The sequence below is a fragment of the Spodoptera frugiperda genome, chromosome 24 (assembly GCF_023101765.2).
Source record: "Spodoptera frugiperda isolate SF20-4 chromosome 24, AGI-APGP_CSIRO_Sfru_2.0, whole genome shotgun sequence".
In the NCBI taxonomy this organism is placed as follows: Eukaryota; Metazoa; Arthropoda; class Insecta; order Lepidoptera; family Noctuidae; genus Spodoptera; species Spodoptera frugiperda.
The window spans coordinates 3299382-3312314 of NC_064235.1; the positions used below are offsets into that span (position 1 = coordinate 3299382).

Below are 12933 nucleotides of genomic sequence, written 5' to 3' on the forward strand. Positions count from 1 at the left end.
GAAGGTTCCTCGTCGTCGTCGATGGTGTCCCGGGTGCTCTCCTCGCGAGCCGCACGCTGCACGCTGCACGCACCCGCAGGCGACGATACGCGACGGACTCTCAGATCTCTCGGATTGCACTCTCTAACATTAAAACGTACCTATACGTACCTGTAAATAAACGAATCGTAACAACCTAATAATTAAGTACATAGTTACTGATTTACTATACGATAATGTATTATTTTATAATATACCATCATGTAGAATGATATAATACCACAATATACATACTTAGATACATGAATGTTGTTTAATTTTTTCAAAGTAAGTAATCACTTGACCTCTATTGTAATCAGACGTCGTAAGCCTTAGTAGCAGTACTTCTACTGACTATAATATCTCAGATAGATCGGTAATAACTTGGATATAATATTGTGATCAATCATTAATACAGCATACGCAGTTGCGCTACGGATCGACTGCGTTGTACTTGGATAGATAGACTCGACGGACGCTGTGCGATCGCAAACGTCGAGCTGCGACAGTTCTATGCGTTAGATGCGTGTTCGTTTCACAGATACTGCGTGCGTTTGCGTATGTATTATGCGTATTATTAGCCTGCTTTTGCTCATTAACTTACTTACTAACTAACTAACTAACTAACTAACTAACTAACTAACTACATACGCATAATACTTAACGTACTTACTTGATGAAAACATACGTACATATATGTACATTATTAGTTACAATTATTATATTGAATTGAATCTCATATATTCACAGGCGGACACCGACACAGCAGCAGGAGCAGAGGCGCCGCCGCCGGCTCGAGCGGTGAGTGAAAGAAATCGAGCAAGCGACGGGTATATTCATTTATTCAAAGTTATTAATTAATTTTATGAAAATGTAGGAGGATCATGCAAGTTAGGTAGGTACGTAGACGGTAAGTTGTAACTGTAATATACCGGGGGCATACTTATTAGGAATTACTTTTACTTTATTTACTCGTCATCGTCATCATCTTATAGGGTAGGTAAGTATAGGTGATTGGGTGGATTATTGGATGGAAAGATAGGTAGGTAGGTAGGTAGGTAGGTGTGTACGTTTTTGTTTTTGACTATTCTGTTATCGAGAAACGTTTACATCAGTTTCGAATCATATGCGGCCCTGAAAAGGGCCTTTTTTTTGTATGCGTAGCGCGCGAACGCACGCACGCGACGAGTGGGCCGCCGCCACCCGCGATAGTCCGCGAGGTGGCGGCGCTCGCCGCCGCCGGCGTCCGGAGGAGCGCTGTGCTGCTTAACCGCCGAAACCGTACAGGGTGCGGCCTTGACGCTTCAGGGCGTATACAACGTCCATGGCGGTGACGGTCTTCCTCTTGGCGTGCTCGGTGTAGGTGACGGCGTCACGGATCACGTTCTCGAGGAACACTTTCAGCACGCCTCTGGTCTCTTCGTAGATCAAACCGGAGATACGCTTCACTCCACCTCTGCGAGCGAGACGACGGATGGCGGGCTTCAGGAAGTTTTCTTCCTTCTTTTACCCTGAACTACTAGAAAGTCGTCTGAAGAATGCTTGTCAGACGATGGGGGGAGGTGAGTGACTCCGAAGGGGAGAGAGGCCTCACACTTGGGAGGGAGCCGGCGCGGCAAGATCGGACCTAGACCGGGATCTTGGGTCTCGCTTGTTAAGCGTAGCGGGGGCAGTGTGAGCGGGGGCGGGGGCATTGAGGCTTGGGACTGGGACTAACTAAGTCCCAAGTTACCCAAAAGGGCCTGAAGCCTAGATACGAAGGCGTCTTGCACTCCAAGACACCCTCTAGTATGTCCTTGGATGACAAAGTTCGGGGGGGAAGTATCTACGGCAGTAACCGCAAGGATACCCACCCTCGACACTATCCTAGCGCAAAGCTCCCGAGAAGAAAGCGCCAAACAAACTCGGGAGCGCGCGACTGCCGTGGGCCTGAAGGGCCGCCTTCCCCCTTTGGGCGAGGGAAACCCGAAGGTGTGTAGCCTACCGGGTGTAGGTAGGGAGGTGTGTGCCTGCTAAGGCGAAGCTGTGGAGAGAACGGGTTAGACGACCAGGTACAGTTAGGGGAGCCCCCAAGTCTGTGGTCCCAGTGCCCTTCCGATTATTCGGCGATGTCCTGAAGTCCACACCACCTGGTTTAGGTAGCCACCAGGTACCGCAAAACCGCGGATTTAATGCGTGCGTGGCCGCGGGGTGCGGCGTGCGGGGGGCGGGGTGCAGCTCGTAGTGGCGCAGCGTGGAAGCGTGCGGTCTCGGCGGGCGTTCGAAGGCGAATTTCGTTGACGAGTCGCACGCTAAAGGTCTTCTCTGTGTCCCCGACTGGGGGCGCGAGGTCGCGCGAACCAGGTCTGTGCCTGTATCCTATCCTATCGCTGCCGGAGGCGGTGTCTTGACTGCTGTTGATGCGCCGCTAGTGGCTGGTGTTGTAGGTGCGGGGGCAGGGGAGCGGGGCGCGGCGGCTGCGGTAGCGGCAGGCTGCACCACCGCTATTCTGATTTCACGGCGTCACTTCCAACGGTGGTCGGTTTGAGGCACCCACGTCGTGCGTGGCAGTGGTGGCTTCATGTCTTCCGGCTCAAGCAGGCCACACAGCGGCGGCGAAGGTGAAGTCGGGGTGTCAGGAATCGAGGAGGACTAGGTGCCTCGCACCCCGGTACCTAGTAGCGGTTGACCACTGCTGGATCGCTAGTTGCAGGTTGCGGCTTCGGTGGGGCGCAGGCGGGAGTTCTTGAATACCTTCCCACCGACCACCCTCTCCCGACCAAGCTTGGCGGAGCGCGGCGATGACTCGCGGCCTCAATGAAACATCATCGCCGAATTTTAATTTAAGGATTGTTTCAGGTGGTGGTGGCAACACGTCAGCCGCTGACCCGCGCGGGGGACCCGCCGAGCGGTACCCGGGGCTTGCCGCTGGTGGCAGACCGGGCACCGGACACGACGGAGGGCCTCGCGTGATCGGGCCAACTGAATTAATCTTGATTTGCGGTCCGTGAGGCTGAGGCGTTATCTTCTACTTCTGTAGGCGTCCGTCCTCCTCGGCTGCCAGCGAATCCAAGTGCTATAGACTTTTAATTTCCCATCTCTCACGGTCGGAACGCGCGCGCTAAGGTACCACGGAACTTTACCGTAACGAGCGCAGTGATGTCGCGGAACGTTTTCTCGTCGGAACTGTCGAAAGTTTTCACTAACACGCGTCTAATAAAATCGGTTTTAATAATGGAAAATTAGGTGGTTCGAGGACGAGGACGGTGTCGAGGTGTCGGTCATGAAGCTGAGCGGCGCCGGGCGGCTCGGTTCGGCGGGTGGTGGGCGAGATCGGCGCGTGCCGGTGTTTTATTTCGGAGACTGCGTACCGAGCGTCGGTCGGGTCCGGTTCAAAATGTTATTTTCTCTATAGGATCGACGTGTAGCGGGCGTCGAGGTCGACGTATCAACGGGGAGGATATCGAGCTTCCGCCGCGACAGCAATTCGTCGATATTCGACGGTCTCGCGGCCCAATTATCGAGCTGAAAGTGAACCGTCGTAAAACACCGCGACCGCCCGGCGGCCGCGTACCGCCTGCCTGCCAGACGGCACGCCTGGACCGCCGCCGGAGGAGACGAAGAAGGTTCCTCGTCGTCGTCGATGGTGTCCGTGCTCTCCTCGCGAGCTGCACCAGGCGACGATACGCGTCGTCGTCTCCGCGACGGACTCTCAGATCTCTTAGATTGTTCAAAAACGAACGAAACGAGCGATGCACGCTAACGAACAACGCAGTGCGAGAATAAAACTATTTCATAATTAATAATCTTCGGTTTAAAACTGTAGGTACCTACCATAGAATAGGATAGATGACTATGTCCGCCTTGCAGATTATTTTATAATATTAGACACGTATTCTTTATTTTCTTATGGAGATTTGAAATACTGCGTGACGTCATTCTATGTACATTTTATACGTAGAAATAATGTATTTGCGTCCACTCTTAAGCTTTGATTCGTTTTAAATAAGTATTGTTATCTTATAGGATAAAATAAAAAAAATACGTGTCTAATATTTTTTCATTACCTAACTGACGGACTAAATAGATTTTTAATATTCATACCCGGTCCTCATCCCGAGTGATCGCATATTTGATACTTTATACGCGACAGTTTTATAATTTTAAACCTATAAAGTATTACATTTATATATTACCTTAATGGAATACTTTTGCGTGAAACTGGAATTGGAATTATCAATTTAAATATTCTTTGTCACTTTCGTTTTATAGCAGTGATGATTAGAGTATTTGCTACTTGTTGCTGTGACTATTATTGTAGGCACTTAACTTTATTTTTAATAATATACTTTTCAATCATATTTTAGATAAGTTATTACTCTAAAATAGTTAGTGTTATGTAGATATCATAACTGTTGATTATAAAAGAAATGAAAGAGTGACTTGACAAATTTAATGGAACTTTTTTGTTCATTGGAAACCTTGGATATTTTTTGAAATAGTCATGTTTTCTACTTAATAATTAATATTATAATGTGTGTTTCTCATTGAACAGTTGTTAAATGGTACTCATATTATAATTGTTTATGTAATTTAAAGATATTGTTATAATAAAAAAAATATATTAAGTGCCTTAAAAATTATTAGTTGACATTTTGTATAAAATTAAAATATTGCTGTGCAAGTTTTGGCAGGCGCTTTAGTTCAATTTTGAATTAAATATTTTCTCACTTTAAAGTTATTTCTTTTTGCATGAATTACCATAATTTTGTTCATAATTAGAGCAAATTTATTTACTTTTCAATTCACAATTACTCCGACATTGCTACAGACGTTACGACGGTAGGGCGTCCAATCGCTAGTTGCTTTTTTAAAATATTTTTTTTTCATGACCACCAACAGTTTCCTATTCGCAATGATCCTATTGTTACGGCAATTGCCAGCAACAAATGTATGGCGGTAGCAAAATCTACGGGAATTTGCTGTACAGTAATTCACTTACTAAAAAAAGGAGATTAATTGAATAACATCCACTGTTCACGTATTATTATGGACCAAAGAAGACCAAAGAATTTGTTCAATACTATGATCAACAGTATTCAAAAAAATGTTTTATTTTTCATACTAAGGAAATGTTTTAGAAAATCGGCGGTCGAGTCCGTGTCCAACCAAATTGGAACGTGATTTAAGGGCAGCAGATTATGGCAACACTGCTTCCTTTAGATTGTCATTCATTTGGTTCATTCAGGCTTTTAATTTCGTTCAATAAAAATTTTTAATCCATTCGCGGCATTCGCTGTCGAGAAACGGTATTTGCTGAATCGCCTGAGCCGTTATTATTTTAACTGTAAGTATTTCTCTTTATTTTACACCGTTAAATATTATCTTCATATCATTGTTTGTTTTAATATTAACGACTTTCTGATGTGACCTTCCACGTGGGTGCTTAGAAAAAAAAACTAATAGGAACCACGTGTTCAATTCTAGGTTAGTCAGTTATCTTAGGGGTTAGGTAGCAATTCTAAAATATTCTCATAAGAGAATATTTTAGTTGTTTAAGACTTTGATTATATAATGCATATTATAGGTAATACTACAAAGGTTTAAGAATCCGATTACTATTGGTACAGTAGAATCTAATTAGATTACATCCTTGGACTCAGACTATTTAACGGTTTTCGGTCGTTTTACTTCTACGAATCTCACCGACCGGTTTTTCCTATTAGACAGATCCATATCCAATTTCCCTCCAGTTCCTTACAAGTAGTTTAATGTATCGTGAAAGCACGACAATCACTACCAAATTCTTTAGATTTTCTCTATATAGGTACGGGCGGGAAAATCATCCAATGAATTTTCCCGCCTTGGGTGAAAGAATGTCAGACTCTTACTAACTAAACATTAAGGGGTTCCTACTCCTGCCTTGAGCCGGCGCAGTGGTAATCAGTTTTATGTAGTACTGTAGTAGAATTGAGCTAGATTTTGGTAGATGTGAGTACCTATCACAGTTCTTACTGTTTTCGTTAACTGACCGGTTTTCCATTCTCACACATTAGAACTCTTAATCGGGAGCTGCGGACTGCCTAGCTGGGTTATCGGGACTCCGGCTCGAAAAGCAGGAGTAGGAACAGGCTGGTTTTTAGTCAGTAAGTCTGACACTCCCTCTCGCCTCAACAAAAGCAAGGGATGATTTTCCCTCTTTAAAAAAGCCAGTTTCTCTAAGTTTTGATAACAACTATGTGGTCAGTGGGTTGTTTTAGGAGTGGTGTGTATTAGATAAATCATTTGAATAGGTGTAGAACATTAGTTGCATTAAGTATGTGTCATATAAGTTCACTAGACTCTTTTTCTTCTCCTCTAATAACATCTTCTGATTTGTTTCCTTGCGGGATCCAAGACAGTCATTACACATTCATGTCCCTGGGATGCGACAGACTTCAGTGTTCCGGTGTTTTCATGGTTGTATCTATTGTAGATCCTGGCTTACAGAAGTTGTGGTGGTAATATATTACCACCTTCTTGCTTTGAATGATATTTGAAGTATGGTGCTTTTCCACCAGAGATGTGCTATGTTACGTTGCTGTGGATGTGTTTGGCTTCCAATCATATTCATTGGTACACATAGCTTATCATTGGTGGGAACGGACTCAGCTAAGCTATATGGAAAGATGTGTGCTATGGATGGCTTCCCTACATCACATACTCGAGCTGCACATCTTCCTTGCACAGCTACATAGCTTAGTATCAGTGGAAATGGTCACATAGTACCACAGTTTACCTAAATATTACTTCTTTGTAACATAGCTACATAGTGACATTTATTTCTAATAAGATCCCAATGTAGGTCCTTATTTTTCTTACAATTTACTTTAATCATAGGTTAATCATAAATAAAGTCTAATATTTCTGTGATTGTATTATAATTTATGTGAAAGTTTCTTTTGTTAGCTTAGCACCTAGCTTCACTGATAGACAGACTGACGGACAATTCAATTTGATGTTTCAAAAGTGCCTAATTTAGGATTAATTATTGAAATAAATGCTTTAAGTTTGACTTTGACTTACCGCTATACACTTTAAATACCTGCTCAACCACTGTTTTTTAAATTTATACAATATACATAGTATAGTTCGGAGTATAGAGAAGGATATATTTTTAATGCTACATATTATTAAACTGTTTCATTTAGGGACCTGTTTGTTTGTAGTTTACACCCTTCCTGACAACCAATCAATATGATTTTGTGGTACATACTCTTAATCTTGATGACCACACATACATTATTATAATCAAATTTTGTCTACAACTACCTCCATTATGGATATCTAATAAAACAGCTTAATTAGTAGAATTGAGTTAATTATAACCATTTAAATACAAAAAAATAATACTTTCTGTTTTCTGTGTGTTACTATTAAATATTAAATTAAATTTTATTTTTTACCCAACCAGGGGCCTTAGTCTGCTATTACAAATGTGTCAGAATGGTCGATCATTGAGCAGAGCAAGAGGGACGGAGCTATACAACCTACATAGCTCCGTCCCTCTTGCATTAAGGCCCCATTCAGACTAAGGCCCCAGGAGGGTAGGCATTTAAACATACATACTCCTTACTCAACAACTCCTTACTCCTTACAACTCCTTACTCAACATACTCCTTGCATACTGAGTTTTAATTTAACCTTTTCTTTTGTTACAGAGCTATGGTAGAAACATGGAACTCCACTTCACTGGCAGAACCAACAAGACTGCCAATAGAGCCAACATGAAGCCAATACACCTACCAACATTGGCTGTGTCCAAAACTGAAGCTGTTACCATCTACTATGATCCTTACACAAGCTTCTATCACATTCATACAAGCATGCTTGTTAACAGATCTATTTGAATGGACTAATCTCATAGAAACTGGTTTGGAAAAGCTATGTTGTCGTTCACTTTTATTAGTAAAGGTTACTGGAGTCTCGATCATCACTCTTGTAACTCCGCTGGTGTTGTTTGGTCTACTTGTTTGTGTCCTATTTCATAAAAGAATATTTTTATTTATATTGTATTAGCAGTCCGCCCCAGCTTTGCATGGGTGCAATAGTGATATATTATGCATGTATTATATGTATAAAGCTTCCTCTTGAATCACTCTATCTATTAAAAAAACTGCATCAAAATCCGTTGCGTGGTTTTAAAGACTTAAGTGTACAAAGGGACATAGGGACAGAGAAAGCGACTTTATTTTATACTATGTAATGATGACATGATTATCTATTTGTTTTATTTGTATTGTATGGATGTCTTGTTGGTTTTTTGAGTGAATTCCTTGCTTTGTAGCTGGTAATTGGTGTTGGGCTTTTATATTACTTTATTTATTTATAGATGATTGCATCTCACAGGATGTCTACTTCTGGACATGGGCCTCCCATTAGTTCCATATCAATCTTGTTTTAAACATTGAGTTAGAGTATTGTTTATTTTACTTTTTTTATTAGTGTTATCTTAACTCGTTCTCGTTCCTAAATGTCTTTTCGTATCAATATGATATATGAAAAAGATTTTGCCAAACAAAAAGGAGTATACAATATTTGAAAAGCATTTATTTATTAATTTATTCTTCATGCAACATAAAAGTATACATAGAACTTAGTACCGTATATTTTGATCAAATGAGTCCAAACTTTGTCCAAATCATTGCCGCAGTCTGTGTTTCCTGATGGGTATTCCTTGGGTGGGTGTCTTCAAGACTCAAGACCCGAGTGTATAGGTTGCTTATGGGCAGACGTGCTCCATCATATGTAGGGTATCGAGAACCGGTACTGTCTCAAGGAACCGGGATTTTCGGTACCGGACTCTGCTGGAACCGGGAAATCCCGGGATTTTCGGGAAAGGAGAATGGCAGGGTTGTATGGGAGTTTCGTACAGCAAAAAATTTTCGTGTTCCCGAATATTTTTGGGTTTAATTGGTAGTAAACAAGCCCTATAAAAATTCTCAGATTTTTAGAAGTTGGGAGATAAGAGATATAGCCAGTTTTGTGTTTGAGGTTAGGTTTGTCTATGGCCAATGGGAATATTCTGTAAATATGGATATTTTACAAGATTTTCATATTATTTATATTCATATTATTTACATAGGTAGAATAGTAGAATATACGTATAGTAGGTATGGGCTAGTAGAGAAGCTTGTTGTTAATAATATCAAAAGCACAGGTCAATCGCCAAGGTTAAGCAACCCTTGCCGACTTTGGTGTGTGGATGGGTGACCATCATAGAAAGTTTCCTTCGTGTTTCGGAAGGAGAAAGAGTAGGAAGATAAGAAATGACTTATGGAACATTTATAATAAAGTAAGCTACTATCATCATTCTCAAGAGTTTGTTTCGCGTTGGCGTTGGATTTCGTTGAGTGAGCGAGGTTACCGGAGGCTCAATTACCCCACTTCCCCAACAACCCTTAAATTTCCTAACCCCCAAAAGGCCGGCAACGCACTTCTAACGCCTCAGGTGTACATGGGCGGCGGCGATTGCTTACCATCAGATGATCCGTCTGCTCGTTTACCGACTTATTGCATAAAAAAGGTACTTACCTAGTATAACTCCGAAACCAGACTTTTGACCTTAATTGTAGTACTTTAGTAAGTTTATTCAGTTTGAGAATATTTATCTATAGAAGGGTGTCTCATTACTATTGAGAGGTGGTCCCAACATTACCCTTTGTTCTTTATCACGTGTAAGCACTAAGCACATAAACATTGTTTAAATGAAAAAGAATATAGGAAGTTGATAAATTGACATGAGAATTTAACCATTCAGTAGGGTGCTTAAGGAGTGACCTATGTCCAGCAGCGTGAAGTTTTCAGTGTAGGTAAATAAAACAACTTAGTTTTTGTAGGAATTTCATTTACTTTATTTTCTTATAATTACTTGATTGGTTCTTAATATTACTTCATCCAAGAAAGGGGCAGGTCGGGTCATACCCTCATGGCAAGCATAACTCAAATACCAAAGAATGCTCATAACATGTGAGCAGCATCCCACTGTTCTTAAACCTACAATACAATTACAGCAATCACTTTTGATTGTGTCCCGGTTATTCATATTTGTTTCTGCAACTATGAAAACAAAATAAGTTCTAGGTGAAGAATGGCGGGACTTTATTTTAGCTTGCAGCAACATAGATCATCTGGAACATAGAAGCTCAAATTACATACTTGGCCCCAGCAAACTTCACAAACTTTGTTCATGGAAGGTGTCTGTAAATAAATAACATTCATGTAATTCAAAATTAAGCATTTACATACAATAGATATAAATTGCGCTTAAAATGACCAGGCTAAAGAATAAATCTTGACATATAAGGATTGGTTTTTACCGAAGATCTTTCCAAAAATACTAAATATATTTATTGTTCACTGGAGTAGAGAAAGGAAAGACCAGGATCCTTTTGTTGTTAGTAGAGCCAACATCATTAGTGTCTTACATTTAACAACATAAAATTGTAATTGCTCTTTGCATTGCGTTTATAGAAGCTAATTACTATAAATATGTTATGTCATATTATTATATACCTGCTGGTGCTCCAACAAACAAGCTGTGTTGTTGGGAGTAAGACTTTGACCACATGCAGCACACATCAGTTCAGAATTATCACTTTCCTGGTGATTAGGTTGAACGGATTGAATATATTCATTTAGTGAAGTATCCTTAGTTCTCACTCTTAACCAACACCGCACACAAGCTTTATCTTCAGGATGAAGCTAAAATAAATAATATAAATAAAGAAAAGCTTTCATTTAAACATACATGCTATTAGTGGAAAATATTTACATTGTTTTATTTCTTAGTTTATTTCAAATAAATAAAATACCGAATTGATAAAAGTTATAATACATGTTCTTATTTATACCTGTCGTGGTTAGATCCAAGTAGCAATTGTGTACGCCATTCTTTGTTCTTCTTCAATCAAAATTCTGCATTGCCTGATTCTTAGTATGGGTTGTACATCCCACATACAACACAAACACTGATGGCCTATGTGTCTTCTCGGCATATTATCAGAAGAACATGAATGACTAGCTAGCTGCCAGCATTCATGGTAAACATGGTCATCTGGTGTAATCTATTTATCTAATAAATAATTAAATGATTTTGAGTATGGCTCACCATTAATCAAAATAATAGGTACTAATAAATTATAACAGTGTTATGCAAACCAAGTAAGGCAAGTAAATAATACATGTTACCGATTACTTATGTGTTTATTTAGTGTGATATCACACGTAAAAGTTATTGAAGTTCGTAACTATGGCCCATTCGTACACACAATGTTATGTGGAAACTACTTACATCTCTAAGATATGTCCACAGACGAATAGTGTTGACGATATCTTCACCGTCATTGGATAAAGCGTGTCTTCTTCTTCGGGACAAGCGAACATTGCAATTGATGCATTGCAAACTCGTCATTTGCAATAAAACAACGCACACGTACACACAACACAATTAATAAAGCGTCCTTTCGCGAAAGTAGTATCAACAGATAGAGAACGGAGAAGCAGTTGCTCAACTCAACGTAAAAATGGACAGATAATTGCTAAATTGTTTAGATGAACTTACAAACTACAATCCAAAACAAAACAACGGCAAAAAACTGGACAGACTTTGAAAGTTTGAAAGAGATTTTACAAACCTGTCAATAAATAATTGCCATTACAAAAAAAATATTAATGGCAAAAATAATTCCCATAAATATAAAGATTCTATGCATATAATTATATACATTAATTATATATTCTAAGGTATAACCTGTAATATTTATTTATCATTTCGTGCTTTCTGATATTTTATTAATGGCAACTTACTAAACATGTCTTCTACGTTTTGTTTCATTATATTACGTTTCGTTACTAAAATCTTTTATCTTTTAATTGATATATTTGCTAAACCCCAGCTTCTAAAAATATTATTTTTACAGAAAAATGAATGGTTTAGTTGCCTCAATAAGTGGTACAAATTTTATCAGGGAACACCAAAAAAAGTATGCTGTACGAATTCTGCCATTCTCCTTTGATGAACTACAAATTTACGGAATTCTCCTTCATCGACCATTCGAAGAGCGTGATACCCTTTGGCAATCATCTTCACCAATTGTTCGTCAAGTGACCCATTCACATTTTTCATCTTTAGTCTCCCATTTGCTTGTTCCTGCAGACATAAGCTTCTCTTTTTCAGACAGCAATTCATCTTTAAGCTTCTTTAAAACATACTGCAGTTGTGTTGGCTCGCTTGTGAAGTTTAAAGCACTCTTCCCTGTTGTTATATAAGTTAAGAATTCTTGAGTAAAGTGACGTTTCCTAAATCCAGTAAATGATGGCCTACCTATTGACATAGGGTCAACATTACCAAGAGATTTAGTAAGCAATGCTTGTGCCATTTAGGACACATATTTGAATGTTATTGGGGTGAATATTACTGGTGGTTGTTCGCTCCTTTTCAAAAAGACGGAATTAACTTCTTTTCTTGTATGCCACTTGGGCCTATTAGTATTTTTTTCAAGAACAGTATTCGATTTCTAGGTAGTTTTTTTTTTATTGGACGTAGTCACTTGACACTCCTGGCGCTGAGCACCCGAGAAGAAAGCGCCAAACAAACTCGGGAGTGTGTGACTGCCGGGGGTCTGAAGGGCCGACCCCTTCGGACGGGAGAAACCCAAAGGTGGTCGGGTGTAGCAAGCCTGCTAAGGCGAAGCTGTGGAGAGAACGGGTTAGATAGCCAGGTACAGATGGGGAGCCCCAGGTTATGGCCCTTCCGATACTTCGGCGATGTCCTGAAGGGACAAATGCCGCCCGGTGTGCTCGGAGCACACACCATCTGGTTTGTTTACACCGTTAGGTTGCCCCCAGGTACCGCAAAACCGCGGATTTAAATAAAAATACCCGGTTGACTGTAAC

The 12933-nt window shown here is 40.5% G+C and overlaps 1 protein-coding gene across 1 annotated transcript; it reads right to left on the reverse strand.

The window, feature by feature from the left end:
• Positions 1–841: 841 nt before the first annotated feature.
• LOC126912229 (histone H4-like) lies at positions 842–1712 on the reverse strand. Its single transcript, XM_050703366.1, has 2 exons — positions 1590–1712; positions 842–1500 (listed from the first exon to the last, which is right to left on the reverse strand). The coding sequence occupies exons 1-2, from the start codon at positions 1710–1712 to the stop codon at positions 1285–1287; spliced, it is 339 nt and encodes a 112-aa protein (XP_050559323.1). The 3' UTR covers positions 842–1284.
• Between the last annotated feature and the right edge of the window lie 11221 nt (positions 1713–12933).

Bases quoted from the DNA above. Each gene is read 5' to 3' on its own strand.
- LOC126912229 (XM_050703366.1), bottom strand. From the start codon at position 1,712: ATGCCCCCGCCCCCGCTCACACTGCCCCCGCTACGCTTAACAAGCGAG. The intron at 1,501-1,589 runs GTCACTCACCTC...AACTTCCTGAAG, and splicing joins AGGCCTCTCTCCCCTTCGGA to CCCGCCATCCGTCGTCTCGC.